The 25,348-nt window shown below is 40.8% G+C and overlaps 1 protein-coding gene across 1 annotated transcript; it reads right to left on the reverse strand.

The window, feature by feature from the left end:
* Positions 1-1,099: 1,099 nt before the first annotated feature.
* On the reverse strand, positions 1,100-25,348 carry TMEM154 (transmembrane protein 154). The gene is made up of 6 exons (XM_050946686.1): positions 25,188-25,348; positions 17,147-17,473; positions 9,977-10,004; positions 8,300-8,385; positions 6,631-6,691; positions 1,100-1,314 (listed from the first exon to the last, which is right to left on the reverse strand). Exons 1-6 carry the CDS (start codon positions 25,336-25,338, stop codon positions 1,299-1,301), a joined length of 669 nt encoding a protein of 222 aa, XP_050802643.1. The 5' UTR covers positions 25,339-25,348; the 3' UTR covers positions 1,100-1,298.

The following is a 25,348-nucleotide window of genomic DNA, read 5'->3' on the forward strand; positions in this document are numbered from 1 at the left end:
ACCAAAAAACTTGTGCATGGAAAAATATTTTTAAAGTAGTTGTGCCCAACGTCTCAAAAATATATTGCCCAGGTACAAAATAATATATTATAGAAAGTAAATTTAGCTAGGACTTGAGGTTAATGTTTTAAATATAGGACAAAAGTCTACATTAACTAACATTCAGTTCCACACGTTTGTTACACATTAAAAAAACCCATGGTCGTGATTTTCAAAAAAGAGGCTAGTGATTTTTTGGGTTCCACAATATTTGGGTGCCCAACTTCTGGCATCTGTAAGAGGCCTGATTTTAGAAAGTATTGAGCATCCACCCTTTAGCAATCCCCCCTTGAAGGTGTCTCAAGTTGGGTACACAAAAATTGAGGCATCTGAATCAACTTGTTACTTCTGAAAATCTTAGGCAGGCAGTTTCTGATGCGTATGTTCAGAATAGGTTGGTATCCAGTTGTTTGATATTCATCCTGTTTTTCACAGAAAGTACCTTAAACTGAAAATCCCTAGAGTTAATTATTATTAGAAAATAGCCCTGAATTGAGAGAAGAGCTGAGAGAACAGCTCAGAATATCTGGAGGACTACGGTTCGACAGTGAGAGGAAATCTTTAAATAAAACTTTCCATGTCTATAGCACCTTTCTCCTGAGAATCTCAAAACATTTGACAAACCTTAGGTCCTCCTTTGGGGCAGCAGTTGGCTTTAAGGAGCATCCTCCATGCTGTAGCTTTCAGCAGTTTAATTTTTTAGTAGGCATCAAATCTCTTCTGGCAGTCAGAGCCTTTTACTTCATCAATGGAAATCCAACACAAATTATTCCACCATTACAAAAAAAGTAAATTATGTACAAAAAAACCCGCCCCCCACAAGATTATAATTTAGCAGTCTGATTTAAACCCACTAGGACAAGGAAATTGGGAGTTAAGGCTACAGTGATGCTTTATGGAGGAATTCTGGTACATGAGCAGTCATACATATCACAGCCACACACTGATAGAGGATAAGGTGGAACATGGACTGTTCTGAGGACCTTCAGAAATAAGACTATTCTCGCTATATTAATGCTGAAATTTCATTGCAATGCAAGTTTAAATCAGATCCTTAATCTTACTGTAATGCATTTCCTTGTTTTTATTGGTGATGCCTCCATTACGAAGAATGCATGCAACAGGAAACAACAAAAGCATTTGCTTCTCTCGCTGTTTGAGACGAATTAAGTTTACATCCAGTTCATGTAGTATCTGTGGGATAGGACTACGAGCCTTGTGCACAGCTTCCCTTTAACCAGTTCAGTGCTGTTTGAACTTCATGATTCGCAGTCACTGTATATGTATTAAAGAGAGAAACAACTTGTGTCACTATAATTTTCCAATGAAGTTTAGCTCACTAAAATTTTCCAGTGAAGTTTACTCAGTGCTAGTGGTGGGACAGTGTATTGCAATGATGATCTTGTGGACTGAAAATAAACACAGGTTATAGATTCCATAAAAATGTGTTTGTGATACCAGGCAGTGTGAATGGAACTGATTTGATTTATCTCTTCTGTTTCCAGGCAAACCGTGACAAATCATATTTCCTCCGGACACACCCACCCCAGCTTCTGTGCTATGGGAACCATATGGAATTCGTTTTTTAAGACCATTCTTATATAAGCCAAATCGTTTCCTTTCCCCCACCCCCCTTCTGTTCATCTTGTTTACACGTAAACAATTTACTCTCAGGTATTTTTTCCAATAACCTGTTTTGTTTATTGTAACACAAAAAGATCTTTCTGTTACTTAAGATATGTCTACACTGCAAGTGAAGTTGTGATTGCAGCATGGCTAGGCATATCTGTGCTAACTTGGATTCTAGCTAACATGGGTAACAGCAGTATTGAAGGCATAGTGGTGCAGAATTCAGCATAGGCTAGCAGCTCCCGAGTGTACTGTAATTTCCTGCCTTGTGTGCTGAAATCTATAACTTAATGCTGGATTAACAGGATTTTTTAAAATTTAATAATAGCTGTTTTACTTCATTTATTTGACTTTAATAACACACTTCCTCAAATGAGTTGTTAAAATAGTTCTATGTATTTTTCTTTCCTCTGTTTATGTGACTCAGGAGGCATTGTCAGCAAAACATGTCTGTTTGGTGACATTCAATAATAGAGCTGGGTGGGGAATCAGCTTTTTTCCTTTTCTTTCTTTCTTTCTTTCTTTCTTTCTTTCTTTCTTTCTTTCTTTCCTTTTCTTTTTTTTGCAAGATTTTGATTTCTACTCCAAAATGGAACACAACTAGGGCCAACTCAGGCTTTTTTGCCGCCCCAAGCGGCGAAGGGGAAAAAAAAAATCCCATGATTTGCGGCACTTTGGTGGCAGTTCAACCATGCTGCTTCATTTCTCGGCAGCAATTCAGCGCTGGGTCCTTCGCTCTGAGAGGGACTGAGGGACTTGCCGCCAAAGACCTGGATGTGCCACCTCTTCCCATAGGCCGCCCCAAGCACCTGCTTCTTTCACTGGTGCCTGGAGCCGGCCCTGAACACAACCAAAACATTCAGAAATTTCCCACAAATGAAAACTCTGAAAAAATGTAGTTTTGGGAGAATCTAAGAATTTAGTTCTGATTTTGACATTTTATATTTTAAAGTGTTTTTAATATAAAAACAATGAATTTTGTTTGAAAAAATTCTTTTAAAATGAAAAATTGAAATGGTCTGTTCCAAAAATGTTGAAATGGCTTTTTCAGCATGATCAAAAATGCTTCATTTAATTTTTTCAAAACAAAATGTAGTTGAAATCACCGCATTTTTCAAAACATATGGACTTCGTTGAAAATGGAATTTTCTGCAAAAAAAAAAAAAAATTAAAAAAACAGCAAAAAACCCTGACAAAAAGGATGACCACTTCTGTTCAAGAAGGCATTGAAAAGTTGGCTAAGATTCTTTGCATTGTAGAATTATTTAGCATTAAATTAAAAAAAAAAGTTACATAATTTAAAAAAAAATTCTGCCTAAATGAGCCTGTCTTCCTGAATTTGGAACTAAATTTAAAAGAATCAGTCATAACACTTTGCATTTCAACAATACCCTTCAACTGGGCATCAGGGTGTTTTACAAATATTAAAAAAACCTCAGACCATAATTAAGGAATGCTTTAATGAAAGTGCCTAACTTCCTGTTGACTTCAGTGGGATGTAAGTACATGCTTATGTGTGCTTTCCTGAATAGGGATGTTTTCCTGACTTAGGGCCTAAGTCATAACAACACTGTGAAGTAGCAATATCCCCAATTTATAGATGGGGAAACTGAGGCAATGAGTGGCCCAAAGACATTTTGGCCAAAATTACAGAGGAAATCTGGGGCCTAGCCAGGAAAGAACCCAGCTCTCCTGACATGGGGTTTGTCTACACTGCCCCACAGTTTGGACTACAGGGGTGTGCATAAGAGTCTGCATCAAAGTGCTGTGCTGTAACTTCCCTGTGTAGATTTGTGGCAATGAACTAAAACATTCCTAGTATAGTCCTTGTCAGACAGGACTACAGTAATGTGAATTAGGAATATTTTCGTTTGTGCTTGCAGCATCACATGGGGGAGTTACAGAGCAGCACTGTATTCATACACTCCCCAGGCTGAACCGTGGGGCCGGGTAGACATAGCCTCAGATTCTTGTTTTTTTAGCCACAAGACCATCCTAACTAGGATATAAATGGTAATAAAATATCAAATCAAATTGGTAGGTCAAGCTGATGCTTTTGAAAATGAACACTTAAGAAAATGCCAAGAGTTGTAATTCAATAGCTATGTAATTTTGGAGAACAAAATTAATACTAGGGAATGTTATACCTTAAAAATGTTTTTTGCAGCAACACTTCCAGTATTGGTATTAGCAGATGTTTAAGAAATTCTTTGTCTTATACTTGTTAATTCAAGTCCGGGAAAGCAAGGACCTATGATAAATCTAACTTTTAGAGAAAGGGTGTGTAGTTATCATTACAATCCATGGCTTCTCAGTTCTGATCCCTCCTTCTTTATCTGTCATCATGATGGGCTCATACACAGGAAGGAACAGAGAAACAGGAGGGCTATTACATGCTTTTTCACAGTCTGATTGCTGGTGGTTGCATCTTGGACCCAGAATCTAAGCTCTCACTTTTTAAAAGAGTAATTTCTCTTGTCTTTATAGTCGTAAAGGAAACTTCTTCAAATGCCAACAGATGCAGCGGTATCTGCAGACATCCTGGAACAACAGCTTTGAGAGAAATGTGAACTGCCTGAGTCAGCTCTGAAGCTAATGATGATGTATTGTCAATACAACTATTTCACTCATCAAGGCATGAAAGAAAGAGATCAACATATTAGGAAGATCTACATTATCTACTAGAAATGGCTTCTCATTTGGTGAACGGAGAGTAGGCTGCAACTCTTTTCCCCGCCCCCGTCTGATCCCTGAGTGTGACTTGCTCATGAATCTGATCCTTTCCTTCTTGTGACCCATCTCCCGCCATCTAAGCTTTTCTATTTTCTTCTCTTGAAAATATTTTTTAGAGTCCAGATCACTTCCTGTCTCTGCTGTCAATTTTCATCTTTTCATGCAAGATCAGCTATATGAATTGAATGTGGAAGTTGAGTGCAGCGGAAACAAAGCTTAACCCTACAAGGTTCTATATATTATTTTAACTAAAGTTTATGGAAGCTCATTAGGGATGGGGTCTTACATGAGCCTAAACAAGAATGGGTTTGAAACACAATCCTGGTGGGAGGTTTGATTGTAACTTCCTCAGCTGGGGAGGCAGGATCACACAGAAACACTGCATTGGTGTGCATTTCAAGTCACTATGTAAACATTAACCAAACCACTTCTTCCTCCTCCCATATAACAGACCATTTGCTCACCAGGCATGTGACCAATACAACTTATAGCACACAAGCTTTTAAAAATGCCTTTGAGACTAGTTGCTTGCACCCACATTATGATGAAGTAACCTTATTTTAGCTCATCATCTGCCATGATAATCTCCCTGGAATAGAGCTCTGGGAAAAGAAATCTCCAGGAGAATCTCTCCCTTCCTCCATGCCCTCCCCCCCTCCAGCATCTTGTTTGCAAGCATGGAATTTGCTTCCCCACCAAAGAGTTTATAAGCTTCACCCCAAAGCTGCTGGATCCCCAGGAATCTGTGGAGGCTGAGAACACCCCTGAGGAGCCTTGTGTCACCTCATGGGCTCCAGTAGCCTTTCCACAGCTGGTTTCTTGGCAGCTCTTTTCTACTGGAACCACCCCATGGCATTTGGAACTACTGAGGCTATGTCTTCACTACCTGCCATATCGGCGGGTAGCAATCGATTGCTCGGGGATCGATATATCGCGTCTCATCTAGACACGATATATCGATCCCTGAATGTGCTTATATCGATTCTGTAACTCCACAAACCCCAACGGAGTTGCGGAGTCGACATGGGGAGCCACGGACATCGATCCCGCGCGGTGAAGACGGTGAGTAATTCAATCTTAGATACTTCGACTTCAGCTACGTTATTCACGTAGCTGAAGTTGCGTATCTGAGATCGATTTTCCCCCGTAGTGTAGACCAGCCCTGACATGGCATCTATGCTGAACTGTTTCTTCCTGTGTCATTGTTCATCATTATATATCTTAGAGAGATTAATTACTTCACTTACCACTGAAATGCAGCCACCTCTATGGTGGGAATGCAGGAGCATGACAAGAAGAGAAGAATAGGAGCAATTGAAGCCAATAGGAGCAAATTGAAGAACAAGAACAATTTTAGATAGGCAGAACTGAATGGCCAGTTTATTCAGGATACTAGGGTTCATGCCCTTACCTTTGTGAAAAATGCCAAAAGAATTTTACTGTCTACCAAGCCATCAGGATTTTGATTTTTAAATCTAATCTGAATGAAAGCAGCACAGTGTTTCCCTCCTCCCCTTAATACCATGTAGGAGATTAACTCAGTATTGACTTTGAGGGGAGAGTCTCACCTCCTGAAGCAACAAAACCATTTTTACTGCACTTCTGGCTTTATTTTAAGGTCTGTCAAGCTATTGATCTTGCAGGCTTGACCCTGCTTGGTTTGTGAGATTGGACGAACTCAGAGCCCAGTATAGTATACTTGCTGCAGACAAACGAGTTATGTATTATCATCTCATAATAACGGATCTTGGTAACTAAATGCAAAATATAATAATTGTTTACACAAGCCAAAAAGTGTGATAGTAATTCTCAGTCAAGTAGAGCCACCTAGTGGTAAAAGATAAGACTCAATATTTTTGTCTTACACTGACTGACCTTTCTTTTTGACAGCTCACAAACAATGGATTTTTCAACATGCTCATACTAATACCTTAGGAAATGGCAATTAAAATCTGATCAACTAATGAAATTCTGTTTGCTCCATCTCTCTCACACATAGGCTTTTTACTGTAGGGTTTTCGGGGGGTGCAAAGCTACAAGTAGACGCTTTTTTTTTTTTTAAGATAAAAGGTCATTGAGGCATTTGTCTGAAGAGAAATCAAAGTCCATAATAACTAAATAAATCAATCAATGTTAGAAGTAGACAAACTAAAAAAAGTAGATCACATTTTCAAATTACTAATGTTGATAGTGTTTCTTTGAGTAATACAATGGTAGAATTAAAAGTACCTTGTGAAGACATTTGATTCCTTTTCTTCTTCTTTTACAGTAGGTAAACATTCACCATCAGCTAAGAAGAGACAAGATAACCACACTGTTACCTTTGGTAATTCTTTCAGACATTTCAAAATTGTGTTCACTTTCAGAGTAGTGACTGCGAACCACAAAACTCCAGGGTACAGGTATAGTTCTTTTTATCTGTAATATTTGCACATTCATATGTTTCGTTTAATATAATTATCAGCTATTTAAAAGTGTCCTGCCCTTGTGGCTGTAGTGGAAGACCTGGTAACCTTTATGATATTTATTTCAGTTGTTTGTGTGCAGATGTATTTATACACATAGGAATGCCTTACCTCGTTTGCATGCATCTTTGCCATAAACTCAGACTACAGGGGCTATGTGTTAGCTATGCACAGTACAACTGTTTACAATCACATCTGTTATTTCACAAGATTAGTACAGCCAGCAGTTTGAGGTATTTTTGTATGTGGTACTGCTGCTGAAGAAATATGTGAAATGTTTGCTGACTTTTAACAAAATTGTTAATATCTTTTTACAATAAATATTTCCCCATCTATTGTATTTAAAGCCATTGACATAGTATTGTTATTATTTAATGTTTGTATTGTGGTAGTGTCTACAGACTAACAAGGTCAAAGGACCATCCTGCTAAACACTGTACAAACCTACAGGAAATGACAGGTGTCTACCAAAAGAGGCTACCATCTGAAAGACAAGATATAATAAGTGGATGAAGCAAACAAGCATTCTGGGGCATGGGGCAAGGGATGGGCAACAAAAATATTAGACTATGTGCAATTCTTAGCCAATATGGAGCAGTAATCACAAGGTGCCACCTGTGTAGCTGAAATCAGGTTGCAGTTAACTCTATGCATTAAGGAAGAGGTGAGTTTTGAGAACTGACTTGAAGGCAGCTTAGGAGACACGTTTGAGAATTTTGACTGTGAACTCCTCTCATGAACCAGGAACAGCCTGGGAGAAAGCACAGAGGTGCTTCAGGGAGAAGTGGATCACTGAGAAATTAATGGTGGAGGCTCACAGCTTGATAAGCAGTATTTCTGACAGATAAGGTGAAGCTAAATGGTGAAGGGCCTAAAAGGCAAAAAGGAGCTTGTGTTTGATGCAGTAGAGGATAAGGAGCCAGTGGAAGGATGCAAAGGGGAGTGGATGTAGTCATAGTGATGAGCCAGGAAGATGATCCTGGCAGCAGTGTAATAAGTAAATATTGCTATGGTCTATGAGTAAACAGTGATTTCTCTTAGAATGGCACAATATGCAGCACTCTAGTGCAGACACACTGAATGCTGAGAGAGCCAGATCTTTTAAAGAGACAATTTTTACCCCTAAAAAGCAATTTTTATTTAAAAATATAAATACAGTACACGTTTTAATAAAAGCTTCTACTGAAAACTGAAACCTTTATGGTATGATATCTATAGGATCCCATCATTTGATAAAAATAAGCACCCAGCCAGCTTAAAATACTCCTGATATTTGCTTGTGCAACTATTCTAGTATTGTAGGCTTAAGATCAGGACTAAAAATGTTTTAGGAAAAGTAGCAGCACAAATATAAAATAGCTCTGTGGTATTTTTTCTATTCATGGAGGCTACCTCAGACAGAGAGAGAGAAATGATTGGAGGGTTACCAGTACCATTTTTGTTCATGCTATTCATCCATTTATCAAGCTCTTCCATTTCTATTTCCATAACAGAGGGTGTGTCTTCTTCAAAAATAGGACTTGATCCAGGAAACAAAAGATGGGTGGTTAGACACTGTGTTTCACTCAAATAGACATGTAACATAGCAGCATCATATCAATCTTGTATAATTCTGGCCCTTAATTGTCGGACACCAATGCTGCTCTAGTGAGTTTACTTTCTGAAGATGTGTCAGCTCAACAGGTAAGAAACAAATAATCATGGCCCACAAATGGAATAAATGGGTTTCTGAACTACACACTGCAGATAGAAAATTAGAAAATAAAGGGTCTGATCCTACCCCATTGAAATCCATGGTGAACCTCCCATTGCTTCAATGGAAGCAAGATAGAGCCCCAAGTTAGAAATGCTATTTCAGCCAGGAAGTTGGTTTCAGCAATGACCTAAAAAGAAAAGGTCATAACTATACTAACTACATGTTAGTAATTTTACTCTTGCCTTTACTGATCATTTTTAGAGACAGCCTCATGGTTGAAAGACTATTGCTAACTTTATTTTGTATTTTTAGCATGAATTAAAGCAGCGGTTCAGGGTCGTGACTCTGTTTTAATGGAGTCATCAGGGCTTACACCCTGCCAACCTGGGACTGAAGCCCTGGACCTTCTGCTTTGCCCCTCCCCACACCTCCAAGGTGGTAGGGCTTGGGCATTGGGCCCCTCAACCCAGGGTGGTGGGGCTCAGGCGGATTTAGGCTTTGGTCCCCACTCTTGGGGTTGTGTAGTAATTTTTGTTGTCAGAAGAGGGTCACAGGTCAATGAAGTTTGAGAACCCCTGAATTAAAGGGAATCTTCCCTCCCCCAATCCATTTTAATAATTTTCACCACTTACCATGAGGAAGAATCTCAGTAAAATAAATAATAAGGTAACAACTATCAAATGGTTGAGAACTATTCTGCAGCCTGCTTGTTTTTATTGGACAAGAGTTATTCAGTGCACACGAGCTCCAGAGAATCTTTACATGCCATGTAATAATGAGCAAGCAAATTTGAAAAATAATTGAACATGACATAAAGCTTATTCTGGGCAGAGAGAATTTATGGACAGAGCCAGGAAGCCTGTCCCTGTTACCGAAAGTATAGTTGTATCCTGCAGCATCCACATTTAGAGTAAGAGAACCAATGGTGGCTCGTGCCCAAAACAAGTGGTGGGGCTGTAGACAGCAGACTGGATCAAAGGCCTCATGGCACGTATGTCATACTCCACCTGTGTGGCTGAAATAATCCCAACAGAAGCCTCTATTCCCTGCTAGGTGCGACCTCCCTCTGTTACCTGCAGTCTATGTGCTGAAGGATCAGAAGTCCCACAGTGGCAGCCAGATGTACTATAATCACCAGAGGAGCCTGCAAATGTTAGCAGGAGGTAATACACCCTACAATACCTCAACCACAAAATACAACAGTGGTTATTATTTGGTGGGTCTTGGGGTCCTTTAGCCTCCTCTAGGGTTAATTAATGAGAAAGGGTAAGAGTGTTGAAAATGCAAAATATAAACTTCTCAAGACGTGCAGGACATACAATAAGTTTAAAACCACAACAATAAGTCCCTAAAAATTAACATGGTCTACTTTAAGAAACAAGCTAGAATAATCAGCAGTATCTATAAATGTTACCTTTTGACATTTTCACTTCCCAGTTCATCTGAAATAAAATAAATTAAAAATGTATAGTTAACTTGTCTTTAACTATCCATTTTCTCTTAATATGATATCCCAAATCGCTGGGAAAATTGTGCAGCAGGTTTATTTTAAACACAGAACAGTTTTCAATATATAACTGGCTATCCTTTAGATTAAAACTAAAAGGCTTTATACGTTTTCTTCCATTAACCACGTAGTCTGTAGTTTACGTAGGTGCTGACTGCTTTTAATCAGTAATTTTTTCTAATGTACTAAAAGAAGCTGAGCAACAGCAACTCTTGCTGGTTATTAATTTACATGAGATGACTAGAGGGCACCAGCTACAGGGAAGGACAGGTGATCTCCCCACGTGGCTCCTCCCTGTCCCCGGTCCAGGGCCCCATGTTCTCCCGGCCCCTCCCCACTGCACGTTACACAGGGGGGTGGGGGAGAGACACACGCTATCCTCCTGCTCCGTCCGCTTTCCCCCCCCGGCATATTCATCTGCTCGCCCTGGCAGTCAGGCCCACGAGCCACTCCCAGATGCTGCCCAGTGCAGCACAGCAGCTGCCTGGGAGAGCCTGGCTGTGACGGCAGCAGGCTGCTCCCCGCCTGGGCTTGGCTTCCAAGCCAGCCGCTGACCAAGTCGGATCCCCTCCCTCCTCCCCCGCATGCTCTGCGCACAGCAATAGCTGGCTATGAGCGCCTGGCTGGGAGGGGGCAGCGGCAGTCCACTCTAGTCTCTGCCCAGGCTCGACTTCTGGGGACAGGAGCCGACTCTGAGCATGCCAGAGGGGTGGGAGGGCTGCGGCTTGCTGGGCCACTGTCCCCAGAAGCTGAGCCTGGGTCGGGGCAGCCAGGGACTCTCCCAGTCAGCCACTGCGCTGCACCGGGCACCATCCCAGTCAGCGTGGCTGCAACAGTCTCTGGCCCCACCTCCTTCTCTCCCCACCCAAGCCGGCTTCTAGAGGGACACTTGACCCAGGCCCCTCCCACGAGTCACCTCGCCCTGTTTGGCTTGAGCAGAAATCAGTAGCTGAGACAAACCTAAAATACAGCTCAGTGCAGTGGGAGCTAACATTCAGAATGTGAACAGGGGACTGCAAACGCAGAGTTCCTTGAACCTAATAAGTTCCAGGAAGGAAAGTGACATCCTGAAAAAGTAACAACTGGTATAAAAATTGGTTTATTGCAAGCTTTGAGACAGACCATGTGTAGTGTACCTATTTATGAAGATTATAGGAGCTGCTTTCCACATTGGAGGAAAAGGTAAAGAAGCTTGAATGGTAGCTGAAATCTCAGAGTGCTAAATTACAGAGACCAAAAGGAACAATTGTCAGGGAAACTGGATGAGATGCCACACAAGAGATGGAAAATGAAAGAGGACTAAGGGTAGGGTGAGATATTAAGGAGTACTAGAAACCGTGGGAAGAACAGAAGGGAAATGTGCATATACAGATAGATGTAAATACCAGAGAGAGTGAGCAAGCAAGCAAGCAGTCAGGTGGTATGGCATATAGCAGGCCCCTATACAGAGAACTAACCTCTTCTGCACAGGCTTCCAAATGCTTTAGGCATCCCAGCATGTAATAAAAAGAATAAAGGGCTGGATGTAGTATCCACATTGTACAATTATTTTATGGTTCAAATCAGCTCATTTTAAATTCAGCCCAGCCAGAAGAGACCAAAGCCTCCAATCTACCCCAGCGCATCTACCTTATCTCTCTGTTTGCCATGTCAGGAGCAGTGGATAGGCTAAGTAGAATGTCTACAAGACTAAGACACCCAATGTATTGCTTCCAAGCAAAAGGAAAAAGTGAGCAGGAACATAGACATCAACAGAGAGGTATGTTGATGAGGCTTTCTGGGATACTGTAGAATTGTCCCACTTCCGGTCAGACAGCCCCTACACTGTTGAGGAGGAAGAAAGGCCCAGGGAAGCAGAGCAGTCAGTGGGAGCAGAGGGAAACCTTCCCATAGTTGGGACCCTCCTTCCAGATGGTGCTGGGGTTGCCTCTCACACTGAGGTTACCTCCCCGGGGGAGGGAACTCCAGTTCCTAGGAAAAGGCAGGTGTTAGCAATGGGAGATTCGATCATTAGAAACATAGATAGCTGGGTTTGTGATGACCGGGAGAACCGTATGGTGACTTGCCTGCCTGGTGCGAAGGTTGCGGATCTCTCGAGGCATCTAGACAGACTTATGTGTAGTGCTGGGGAGGAGCCGGTGGTTGTGGTACGTGTAGGTACCAATGACATAGGGAAGGGTAGCAGAGATGTCCTGGAAGGCAAATTTAGGCTGCTAGGGAAGAAACTGAAATCCAGGACCTCTATGGTGGCATTCTCAGAAATACTCCCAGTTCCACGCGCAGGGCCAGGTAGGCAGGCAGAGCTTCAGAGTCTCAATGCATGGATGAGACGATGGTGTAGAGAGGAGGGGTTTATGTTCATTAGGAACTGGGGAAACTTTTGGGATGGAGGGAGCCTATACAGGAGAGATGGGCTCCATCTAAACCAAAGTGGAACCACACTGCTGGCGCTAAACATTAAAAAGGTTGTAGAGCAGTTTTTAAACTAGGAGATGGGGGAAAGCCGACTGCTGCAGAGGAGCATGCGGATCGGACACAGACTTCTCTTAGGGAAGAGTCTGATGATAGAGAATCTCCAGGTTATAGTCAAGAGCAGAGAACAGAAGAGGATAATGTAAGTGCAAGATCAGATGATAAACAGTCACATAAAGAATCTGGCATGTCAGAAAAGGGCAGACAAATAAACAGGGACAAGTTTTTAAAGTGCTTGTACACAAATGCTAGAAGTCTAAATAATAAGATGGGTGAACTAGAGTGCCTTGTGATAAAGGAGGATATTGAAATAATAGGCATCACAGAAATCTGGTGGACTGAGAGTAATCAATGGGACACAATCATTCCGGGGTACAAAATATATCGGAAGGACAGAACAGGTCGTGCAGGGGGAGGAATGGCACTATATGTGAAAGAAAATGTAGATTCAAATGAAGTAAAAATCTTAAGCGAATCCACATGTTCCATAGAATCTCTATGGATAGAAATGACATGCTCTAATAAAAATATAACATTAGGGATCTATTATCGACCACCTGACCAGAACAGTAATAGTGATGATGAAATGCTAAGGGAAATTAGAGAGGCTATCAAAATTAAGAACCCAATAATAGTGGGGGATTTCAATTATCTCCATATTGACTGGGAACATTTCACTTCAGGACGAAATGCAGAGATAAAATTTCTCGATACTTTAAATGACTGCTTCATGGAGCAGCTGGTACAGGAACCCACAAGGGGAGAGGCAACACTAGATTTAATCCTGAGTGGAGCACAGGAACTGGTCCAAGAGGTAACTATAGCAGGACCGCTTGGAAATAGTGACCATAACATTTAACATCCCTGTGGTGGGAAGAACATCTCAACAGCCCAACACTGTGGCATTTAATTTCAAAAGGGGGAACTATATAAAAATGAGGGGATTAGTTAAACAAAAGTTAAAAGGTACAGTGACTAAAGTGAAATCGCTGCAAGCTGCATGGATGCTTTTTAAAGACACCATAATAGAGGCCCAACTTCAATGTATATCCCGAATTAAGAAACACAGTAAAAGAACTGAAAAGGAGCCACTGTGGCTTAACCATGTAAAAGAAGCAGTGAGAGATAAAAAGACTTCCTTTAAAAAGTGGAAGTCAAATCCTAGTGAGGCAAATAGAAAGGAGCACAAACACTGCCAAATTAAGTGCAAGAGTGTAATAAGAAAAGCCAAAGAGGAGTTTGAAGAACGGCTAGCCAAAAACTCCAAAGGTAATAAAATGTTTTCTAAGTACATTAGAAGCAGGAAGCCTGCTAAACAACCAGTGGGGCCCCTTGATGATCGAAATACAAAAGGAGTGCTTAAAGACGATAAAGTCATTGCGGAGAAACTAAATGGATTCTTTGCTTCAGTCTTCATGGCTGAGGATGTTAGGGCGATTCCCAAACCTGAGCTGGCTTTTGTAGGTGATAAATCTGAGGGAACTGTCACAGATTGATGTGTCACTAGAGGAGGTTTTGGAATTAATTGATAAACTCAACATTAACAAGTCACCGGGACCCGATGGCATTCACCCAAGAGTTCTGAAAGAACTCAAATGTGAAGTTGCGGAACTATTAACGAAGGTTTGTAACCTGTCCTTTAAATCAGCTTCGGTACCCAATGACTGGAAGTTAGCTAATGTAACGCCAATATTTAAAAAGGGCTCTAGAGGTGATCCCGGCAATTACAAACCAGTAAGTCTTAACGTCGGTACTGGGCAAATTAGTTGAAACAATAGTTAAGAATAAAATTGTCAGACACAGAGATAAACAAACTGTGGAGAATAGTCAACATAGTTTCTGTAAAGGGAAATCGTGTCTTACTAATCTATTAGAGTTCTTTGAAGGGGTCAACAAACGTGGACAAGGAGGAGCCAGTGGACATAGTGTACTTAGATTTCCAGAAAGCCTTTGACAAGGTCCCTCACCAAAGGCTCTTACGTAAATTAAGCTGTCCTGGGATAAAAGGGAAGGTCCTTTCATGGATTGAGAACTGGTTAAAAGACAGGGAACAAAGAGTAGGAATTAATGGTAAATTCTCAGAATGGAGAGGGGTAACTAGTGGTGTTCCCCAAGGGTCAGTCCTAGGACCAATCCTATTCAATTTATTCATAAATGATCTGCAGAAAGGGGTAAACAGTGAGGTGGCAAAGTTTGCAGATGATACTAAACTACTCAGATTGTGAAGAACTTCATAAAGATCTCACAAAACTAAGTGATTGGGCAACAAAATGGCAAAGGAAATTTAATGTGGATAAATGTAAAGTAACGCACATTGGAAAAAATAACCCCAACTATACATACAATATGATGGGGGCTAATTTAGCTACGAGTCAGGAAAAAGATCTTGGAGTCATTGTGGATAGTTCTCTGAAGATGTCCACGCAGTGTGCAAAGGCAGTCAAAAAAGCAAACAGGATGTTAGGAATCATTAAAAAGGGGATAGAAAATAAGACTGAGAATATATTATTGCCCTTATATAAATCCATGGTACGCCCACATCTTGAATACTGTGTACAGATGTGGTCTCCTCACCTCAAAAAGATATTCTAGCACTAGAAAAGGTTCAGAAAAGGACAACTAAAACGATTAGGGGTTTGGAGAGGGTCCCATATGAGGAAAGATTAAAGAGGCTAGGCCTCTTCAGCTTGGAAAACAGGAGACTAAGGGAGGATATGATAGAGGTATATAAAATCATGAGTGATGTGGAGAAAGTGGGTAAGGAAAAGTTATTTACTTATTCCCATAATACAAGAACTAGGGGTCACCAAATGAAATTAATAGGCAGCAGGTTTTAAACAAATAGAAGGAAGTTCTTCAGGCAGTGCACAGTCAACCTGTGGAACTCCTTGCCTGAGGAGGTTGTGAAGGCTAGGACTATAACAGTGTTTAAAAGAAAACTGGATAAATTCATGGTGGTGAAGTCCATAAATGGCTATTAGCCAGGATGGGTAAGGAATGGTGTCCCTAGCCTCTGTTCGTCAGAGGATGGAGATGGATGGCAGGAGAGAAATCACTTGATCATTGCCTGTTAGGTTCACTCCCTCTGGGGCACCTGGCATTGGCCACTGTCAGTAGACAGATACTGGGCTAGATGGACCTTTGGTCTGACCCGGTACGGCCGTTCTTATGTTCTTACTTTCTCCGGTGCCGGTGGGTGCCCGTGCCCCAGCCCCTTTCCCCGCTGTGACTCCACCGCATCCCTGCCCCTGAACCTGCCCCCATTCCAATGCCATCCCCAAAATCCCTGCCGTAACTCCACCCTCTCCCTGCCCCTATTGGATCCCTTCCCCAAATCCTGGCCCCGCCTCTTCCCCCAGCATGCCGTGTTCCCCCTCCTCCCTGCCCTGTGAGTCAGCTGTTTTGTGGCACAAGTGCTGGGAGGGAGGGGGGAGAAGCAGAACTCAGCAGTGCGGAGATGGCGATGAGCTGGATCAGGGGGGCGAGGCAGGGCCACAGGGAGCTGCCGGTGGGTGCCGAACACTCACCAATTTTTTTCCATGGGTGCTCTAGCCCTAGAGCACCCACGAAGTCAGCGCCTATGAGCAGGAACCCAGAATTGTGCGCTAGCAATCTTTAAGATCAGATTTCCAGTGGGCCTTTGAAAATGGACCCATGTATTTACATGAACGGCTCCCACACATATGAACAACCAGGCAGAAGCTTCATTACCCATTTGGTGTATGTCAGTGATGTACCCAATACTAATGAAGGGGCATTTTCAGAGGCACACTGAAAGGTTGGCCCTAAGTTTTGATTTATAGTTTAATATTTGGAGGCTGACATACTTTTAACCGCACAAAATATTCCAAAATATATCAGTACACCTCCTTCAAAAGTTCCTACATCACTCTATATCTTTAAGGCCCTTCCTCTGTTCAGTTCCTATTGTTTCACACAGTGGAGTTATTGAGGTAGGGTCTATGTACCTTCCTGAAATTGCATCTTAGTGCAGAATACAGTTATCCTGGTCACATTATTCTTAAGCAGTTTAGGCTGATCTGAACAAGTGGTTTCATAACAGTAATCGCAATACAAGGTCTCTGTGAAAGCTTCCCTTGAAGTGCTAAGATAAATTCACTCTTATCAAGATTTTGCGTTTATTTTCAGGTAGTTTCTCCCTATCAGTAATGAAAGAAGTAAATTGTTCATTAGAGAAGTACCCTCAACAGTGAATTAGTAAGCATAAGAACAGAACAAGAAAAAAACATGCATGGTCAAATAGTTATCTCTTTTCCCTTAAATTTTACCAGAGGGCTGAGATGGCAGAGGATCTTATTATAGCCCATAGCTGTCATGGATGTGAGAAATAAGCAGAGGGTGCTAAGAAGCAGAACTAGACCAATGTACATGGGATACACTGTACATACTGTGCCAAGATTTAATGAGGAAAACAAAACTCTAGAGTTTCATAACACCTTGCATTTCTGCATATGAAAATTCAAGTATCACTAGACAGAGAAATACATCATAAACATTGCATTCCATTTCCTGAAATCCTTTCCTGTTCATGTTCAATATTTTCTATAAAGATCCTTCTGAAATTTGAGAAGTCCTAAAATTTACCTTGCTTAGACTTTTTCCTTTTATGACATATCACAAAGAAAACGATCAGCAGAATTAGTAGGACTAGTATCACCACAGGAATGCCAAACATTAAGGCAGGCTGTACACCTGCCGTTTCTGGGGTTTTGTCATTATTCATACTATTTAACTCAGTACTTGCATTATTTCCTGTTTCAACATTTATTTCAGTCTCTGTTGGTTTGATGGCAGGTTTCAGATCATGGTCACCTGCAGTTGTAAAATACACTGCAGATGTCTCTGGTCTAGGTGTTACTGCGACATTCAATGTGGGTGAACCATCTCCTGAAGCTTCTTCATTTGCAGTGCCTGCCAAATATATGTAAACATCTTAACATTTTCACTTTTTAATTGGATAACCAAAATAGATAGAGTGTCAAAGCATATAGTTTTAAAATTTCCTCTCCTTTTCTCCTGTACCCATCCTGTTTTGTTTTTTTTAAACCACACTTGAATGTCTGCAGACTGACTGACCACAGTGATGGGCACTTCATACATAACCACATCACCCTTGCCAGTTTGTCAAGAAAATGTATGATCCGGACAAAATTCTGCTAGCTTGCTCTTCTTATAAACAGCAACACGTGTAACCCCATTCCCAGACAACCACACCCACCCACTTGCTCTTGCACAATATACATTTTCTCATACACCACGCAACCACACCACAGTGGCAGCCAGAATGGGGTGGGAATAGATCTGGCTCAGGAGAAGGCAAAGCTCATAGAAACTGCTGACTTTCACTCATCCTCCCCGTGGACTCTGCACTGGAGGAGCCAAGCATATGGAGAATTTAGTAGACACAACTGCAGTTCCTCCACCTCCACCTACAATGAGGCAGTGAGTAGAGCTCCTCCTACAGCCAGGCATGATAGCACAAATAGCAGCTAAAGAGTTGGCTACCCTCATTTCAAATCTAATAGGGGTGGAGTTTTTTGTTTGTTTGTTCAAGCAAATAGGGCTACAGTTGATAACATTGTTCACTGTAACGTGGGAAAACTTTCTGTCTGCGTGGGGTGAGCAGGATTATTCAAGGCTTCCTCAGATTTTATTAACTGTTGTGGTGTTTATCACTCGAACAACTTGAACAAGTTGTGGGCCCTATTGTGAGGCAAAACCTCCTGTTGATGTCAATGTCAATGGAAGCTTTTGCCTGAGTGAAGGGTGCAGGAATGAGTCCTTTGTACATTTCCATGTATCAAGTCTTAAATAACTCTCAGCCTAAAATGAGCTGAAGTTATGACTGCTCAGTGTTGTCTGCTATTTTAGACAGTGCCCTGTGTTCTGTGGTTTCATTGTACTGAATCTATGAGGGTAAGACTGTCTGGCTGTTTTAACTACATATTGGATCCGATTCTGTGATGTGCTAAACATCTTCCTGCAAGGTGCTGATCCTCCTTAGTTTCCATTTAAATGAGAGCTAAAGATTCTCAGCCCCATGCAGGAAGCATTCAGGACCTTCACTGGACTGGGACCAATAGTATTTTACACGTTAATTGCTTTGTAGGCACATAAATCCTCATCACAACCCTGTGAGAGGAGCAATTATATCAATTCTACAAATGAGGAAATAAAGGGAGATAAGTGAAGTGGCTTGCCCAGGGGGGACACAGTGAGTCAGTGAAAAAAGCGGAATTAGAACTCGAGATCCCTATCTCATGCTTAAGCCACTGGACCACAATTGCTTTTCCTTACTGCTAGATCTTTGGAAGGAGATAAGTGTCTCTCGAGGCTGTATCCTAGGGAACAAGATTTTAAATTATTAAAATAATTTGAGTTTATTGCATTAAGTTATTGTAGCGATGATTTATCTATCTAGGTATTTATGCCATGTTCATCATCTGAGCGCCTGTCATTTTATCCTTTACTAAAAATCATCATCACAAAATGTTTAATATTAAAAATAAGTCATCAGACTACTTCAAAACATAGCAACAACTTTTAACGTATCTCCTTCAAAGCACTTTACAAAACATTAATTAGTAAAACTTAACTTTATTTACTATTTCCAGTCTTCATTCAACAGCAAAACAGAATCTCTACCTCTTTGGTTGGTAATACCCTACAAGTGACCTCTTACATGCATCTTCTTATTTTTACATGCATTGATAATCCATTATATTTTTGGTTCTGCTTAAATCCTATCAAGAGGAGCCACTGGCACAGGAGTTACTGTACTGCACTTCTATTCCTTGCAACTTGGTTCTTCCTGATTCTTCTTCCCAGAAATTGTTTCTAGTCACCACCAGTGTTTGCAGCAATTCTATTTGACAGTTATCATCATCTAGTCATGGTGGGCCAAAGCACCAGTATAGACATGTGGGTTGCAGACGCCTGCATGGCTAACCATAATACTGACATAACAGATAAACCAACTCAGTGTCACAGAACCATTTATCCGCATTTGCTTAATTATCCCTCCTCTGATCATTCTTCTCTTGAAATCTGTCAGCTTCCTCTCCTTAACATACTGAGAGCAACAAGCCCCCTGCTAAAAATAGTGCAAATGGGGAAAGGGGAGGGGGATAGTTTAGGTTTCTGTTATTTCAGGAGCAAAGAATTTATAAAAGCTTTTCAAATGTCTGAAGCATGATGTACACTTGAAAGCAAGAACAAATAGTAATATCTCATTAACCACAATCCTAAACTTTCAGCTGGAATATATTTTGCATTTGATGTTCCAGAGAGACTGTTCCAATGTCTCTTCTGTTCTTTATTTGCCATGTTCAAGCTATAAAGCAGATTTCAGATCACTTGTCTCTCTATTAAATAAAAATTCCCCTTTCCAGTCTCCAGCCAAAGATAATTTCAGATAACAGAGCGTGACCTTGTTAACATATATTTGTTCACTTCCCATAATTCTAGAGACAAAACAGCATCTATCCCCACTTTCTTTTTCCTAAGTGATTCAATTTGGGAGAATTAAATACATCCTTCAGCAGTCCAGTAGCCAGTTATACGGTGCTGCTTCCAGCATATTGTTGTTACCGCCTGTGTTTTAACTGCTGCATTTAGAAATTATGTTTTAACTGCCGCCAAAATTTAAGGCATGACTGAGGTCCAGAGCTGACGAGAGTGGGGGGAAGCCGGTACAAATTACCAGGGCCCAGCGGTCCGGAAGGGGGCCTGGAGCCCGGCTTCCCCGGCCCTGTTTAGCCAATCCATCCTTGCTGAGGGGCCTGAAAAAATATTTTCACTGGGGCCTGAACCCGCTCTCGCCAGCCCTGCTGAGGTCTCAAGGGATAGATGTTGACCAGTGAGGTCATCACAGTCGTCATCATACAGTCACTTCATAGTGTAACTTAGCTCCACCAAGTGGGAGGAGGAGTTACAGATCAGAGTTGAAATGCGCTGGTGGCACTAAGCATGGGAGCTATCACAGAACATGCCTTCATTTTTTGGGACTCAAATTAATGCTATTAGTCCTTTTCTTTGGGCCAGATTCTGACATCCTGACTCACAGCGAAGAGCACCTTAATCCACAAATAGTAATGTGACTCCTCATAGAATACAATATTACAGAGCATGAGTAATAGTATCAGGATTGGGCCCTTTATAATTGATTAAGATTTTGCAGCTGCTCAAAAGTTGCTTTAAATTTCACAATAGGGCTTTTATCGCAACTGGTTGTGCTACCAAATGAAGTTGTTCATTCAAATTTTGAAAAGGAGAAGCAGTATCGTTTGCAGATATGTACACTACGGCATGCAGTCTTGCTTAGCATCTTCTCCTCTTTAAAGCTGCTGGTGAGAAACTGGTGAATCTTGCTTGACTCTCTCTCATCACTGGCCGTACAGACTAGATCACATTTCTCTACACAACAAAAGCAAGAATGATATTTTTGTTGCCACATCTGAACAGAATGCTTGCTGCATTTCCTGCTCTGAGTGGTTGGCCTTCTTGATGAAGTAAGCAGATAAACAAGACTTCTTTTTAATTTGAAGCAGAAACCATGTAATCAGCTTCCTCTTTCTAAAGAATATAAATACATCCTATTATAAAATTGCCAGAGCAGACCTAGATTTTTTTGATAAAACAAGTCCTTGGAGGGGAATGTTTTAAAATTACAGCTTTGTACCTAAGTACAAAATAAAAGGAAAAAAAAAAGATTTCAATTGATGGAATAATCAGTTTTTCTTTTAAAGGGAATTTTGGTTTCTCCAAACTTTGCTATAAAATACAAATAGTCCATGTGAAAGAAAACTCAATTTAGGGCTAAAAAAACCAGAGTTAAAATACTATATATCCTGAAAAAAACATTTGTGTAAACTGGAGTGCCTCGTAACTATGTTTGTTAATATCCCCTGTGACAAAGTTCCTCCTCTACCTTGGTGGGTCCTGCGCTTATTGGCAGATTTTCTCACTTCAGTGATCTTCCCACAATCTGGATCAATTCCTCCTGTGTCTGATCAGGAGGTTGGGAGGTTTGAGGGGAACACGGGTCCGCTCTCTACTCCGGGTTCCAGCCCAGGGCCCTGAGGGTTGTAGCTGTCTATAGCGCCTCTTGTAACAGCTGCATGACAGCTACAACTCCCTGGGCTACTTCCCCATGGCCTCCTCCAAACAACTTCTTTATCCTCACCACAGGACCTTCCTCCTGGTGTCTGATAACAATTGTACTCCTTAGTTCTCCAGCAGCACACCCTCTCACTCTCACTCTCAGCTCCTTGTGCCTCTTGCTCCTAGCTCCTCTCACACCCTTCCTCTCCTCTAGCTCCTCCCCCACCTGACTGGAGTGAGCTCCTTTTTTTAAACCCAGGTGTGGTGATTAGCCTGCCTTGATTGGCTGCAGGTGATCTAATCAGCCTGTCTGTCTTAATTGGTTCTAGCAGGTTCCTGATTACTCTAGTGCAGCCCCTGCTCTGGTCACTCAGGGAACAGAAAACTACTCATCCAGTGACCAGTATATTTGCCCTCTACCAGTCTCCTCTACCCCACTAGCCTGGGTCTGTCACCCCTATACTCATAACATCCTTTTAAAAATTTCTCCAGGTGCCATTATTTATGGAGCACAGGCAGGATTTTTGTTTTCCATTGGACTTTTTAACTAACAAAATACTGTGGGGGGGGGGGCAGTTTGCCCAGGTGTTCCTTTCTATCTAATAACTTTTCTCTACATCATATCAACTCACTTTTATCTGATTACATTTAACTGTTGATCTAAGGAGTGTTGCTCCTTGAAATGGGCAAGGCTTGCCCAGGTAACATGTTGAAACATGCCTCAAATATGATATGTAGGAATCCTTAAAACAACTGAAGACCAGCTTGATTAATAGATATGCTGTCCTGAAGGGGTAAAACAGCCACATGTTTGTGAGGGTAAATCAATAGAAAAGATCCTGTAGAAAATGGGTGCTTACAAAAAGTCTTGTCCAGATAGATGTGAATCAGGAGGGAAATATACTTAAGCTTATTTCTAGATGATGGAACAACTTTGTCCCTGGTATAGACAGTTTAACTCACATTTCTACTGCCAGTCCTGCAAATTCAGACCAACATCTAGGAGTCAAGCTGGGATCATTCATCATCAACAGTAATAAAGGTTCTTCAGACCAAATTATGCATTTAGTTACACCTGTTTAACTTTACTGTCTCAGTTTTGCCTTCTATGACATCTTGTGCAATTCCATTGCATTCACAAATTTGTGATGTGAATCTTCTCACCTTAAGGTATCACTCAAGAGGACCTCTGTGTTTAAGACCAAATGAGCTGAAGCCTTTATCACCAGCAATCATAAGATACCTTCATGAACACGGCACACAGGTCACTGACTGGAATTTGATGTATAATTTAACTGATGTGTAAGAAGGATTCTCTTTCTCTGAGATGCCTCTTTAGTGCAGGAGTAAACAGCAGTAACAACTTGTTTGTGAATCAAATGGGAATATCTGGCTGAATACACACACAGAGTTAATCTGTTGCGTAAAAAGGTACTATTTTTACATGGTCACTTTTCAGAGAGTCGCACTTTGATGCATCTTTAAAAAGAGATGATGCAGCAATGTAGCAGTTGCTGCACCAGGCCAGACAGAAGGATCCTAGCAAACCCTCATCTCTTGCTTTATCACTTTGCTAGAAAATTTACATGCACATTTTTGGTCTCAGAATACATGAGAGGAAGACAACTTCATAGTGACTAAAAGGAAATCTGATTTTACTTCCATTTTCAGCAATTATACTAAGCTTCCTCAGATTGTAAACAAAAACTTTTTTTAAAACATTGATATGTGTTCAGATCCATTTTAAAATTCATTAATTTAAGGAAAAGAGATCAAGAACAAGAATCCCTCAGTGGTCCTAGCTAAGACCTAAGAGGTCTTTTCAGCAAACTATAGGGGGTCTGTAAATGCTGTTCGTACAATCTACAGCACATTTGGCTCTTGAACTGAGAAGTCCTCTTGAATTATGGCTAAAGGTGATAATAGCATGGGCATACACAGCACAAATTCTATCGCCTCTTAGCTCTTGACATCCTCTGCATGAAGCACTATTGAATACTATTATCTCTATGGCTGAACAAGGTTCTTGTGGCAAAGCTCAGTAAGTGAGGAAGCCTTTTCTGTAACTTCCGAAATGTTCATTCAACATAGTACAAAGGGACATGGAACATTCCAGGGAATACCAGCACAGCTTTTACAACTTTTATCCACATTATAAAGCTGGCTGTGATGAGAGGGTTGGTTACAATACAGTTTTCCTCAGAGATTGTTACAGCTTTGTCTTCGTTTAGCTGTAATTCAACTTGTGGGATTTTGACTTTGCAAGACTCTAATATACTTTGGAAATGTTATTTATAACATAATCCTATCCACACTGCAAGACCTAATTGTGCTTTCACCATCTTTAAGGCATACTGTGTTCTAAATAGTCCCCAAACACATAGGAAAGACCTTAGAGAGACCGCCTGAGAGCTCTGGTCCTTCATTATTACTAGACCAAATTTAGAAAGATTTCTTCTGCATAGTTTCCCTGATAATTATGGTCAGGGACTTTTTTCTAATAACTTGGGTTATAACCATCCTTAGCATGATTGTAACACAATTTTATTCCATCTACACAGACAAGACCAAGCCATGTTATAATTCAGTCATAGCACTTGTGTATATAGACATTACCCTTAACCATGGTACCGTTTGTAGTATAGACAGGGACTATTGCCCAGACTTACAGCATGGCTATAATCCTTTTTTTTTTAAATCCATTTTCACCATGGTCATTAAAACCATAATAAAAGTGCGGTAGCAATAACAGAGTGACTATCCTTTCTCCCCATTTTGTGCAGAACTGTTATGTGATACAGCAATTTGAGAGCAGCTAATAATACCACTGTATATTAAAGGATTTCAACGGTGGTTTGTTTCACACCCAAAGGCACATAAGTAAAACAATCTGTAAGTTTTCTTTAAAACAGCTACCAACATTGTTCAGTTACTGCCTCTGTTTCTTGTGCAAAGTACAAATGAAACAATTGTACATGTAATAGTTTAATGATTTTTTGTTCATAATTTAACTATTCAAGCCTGCAATACATAATATTTTTAAACAGTATGAACCATCCCTAGATTATTATTTTGCTTAACAAAAGTTGTTCATTATGGCTGTTTGAAATATTCAACTGAAAACTTTGAATGTACTGTAATCAGAGTAAATTTTTTTCTCCATTAAATGCCGTTATTAAGGACATGACTTTTACAGACAAAATACACCAAATGGTGGAAATCATAACAGAAAATAATGATGGATGTTAACCAAACCCCTGTATCTAAAAACACCTGAGATTTAAGGATGTTTGGATCCAAATGTTGCAGGTGAAGCTGATCTCTATTAAACAACACACACACACACACGCACAAAAGTAGCAAAGTTAAATAAAGCTAAAACAAACAGTGCAAGTTTTCATAAACCTCCTACAGAGAGATCAGGTTTTAAGGGTGTTACCCTCTAACAGAGTTCTGTCGCTGTAGGCATAAAACATGTCTGCATAGTTCTACTTCAGAATGTGCAAGACACTTTATTACTTACCATATCTGGCAGATCCTGCCGCGAGAAACAGGACAAAAAACAGCATGAAGTTTTGTTTCTGTATGATACATTTTTTGTGATTAGGCATGATTCTCAATTTTAGTTTCTCCCTGTTTTGCAGGAACAAGTACGTTTCCTGTTTCCTGCTCATGTGTATGTGA

The sequence above is a fragment of the Gopherus flavomarginatus genome, chromosome 3 (assembly GCF_025201925.1).
Source record: "Gopherus flavomarginatus isolate rGopFla2 chromosome 3, rGopFla2.mat.asm, whole genome shotgun sequence".
NCBI lineage: Eukaryota > Metazoa > Chordata > Testudines > Testudinidae > Gopherus > Gopherus flavomarginatus.

Bases quoted from the DNA above. Each gene is read 5' to 3' on its own strand.
- TMEM154 (XM_050946686.1), bottom strand. From the start codon at position 25,338: ATGAGCAGGAAACAGGAAACGTACTTGTTCCTGCAAAACAGGGAGAAA. The intron at 8,386-9,976 runs GTAACATTTATA...TCCTGGATCAAG, and splicing joins GGAAGTGAAAATGTCAAAAG to TCCTATTTTTGAAGAAGACA. The intron at 6,692-8,299 runs GTACTGGTAACC...GTCTCTTCTTAG, and splicing joins GAATAGCATGAACAAAAATG to CTGATGGTGAATGTTTACCT.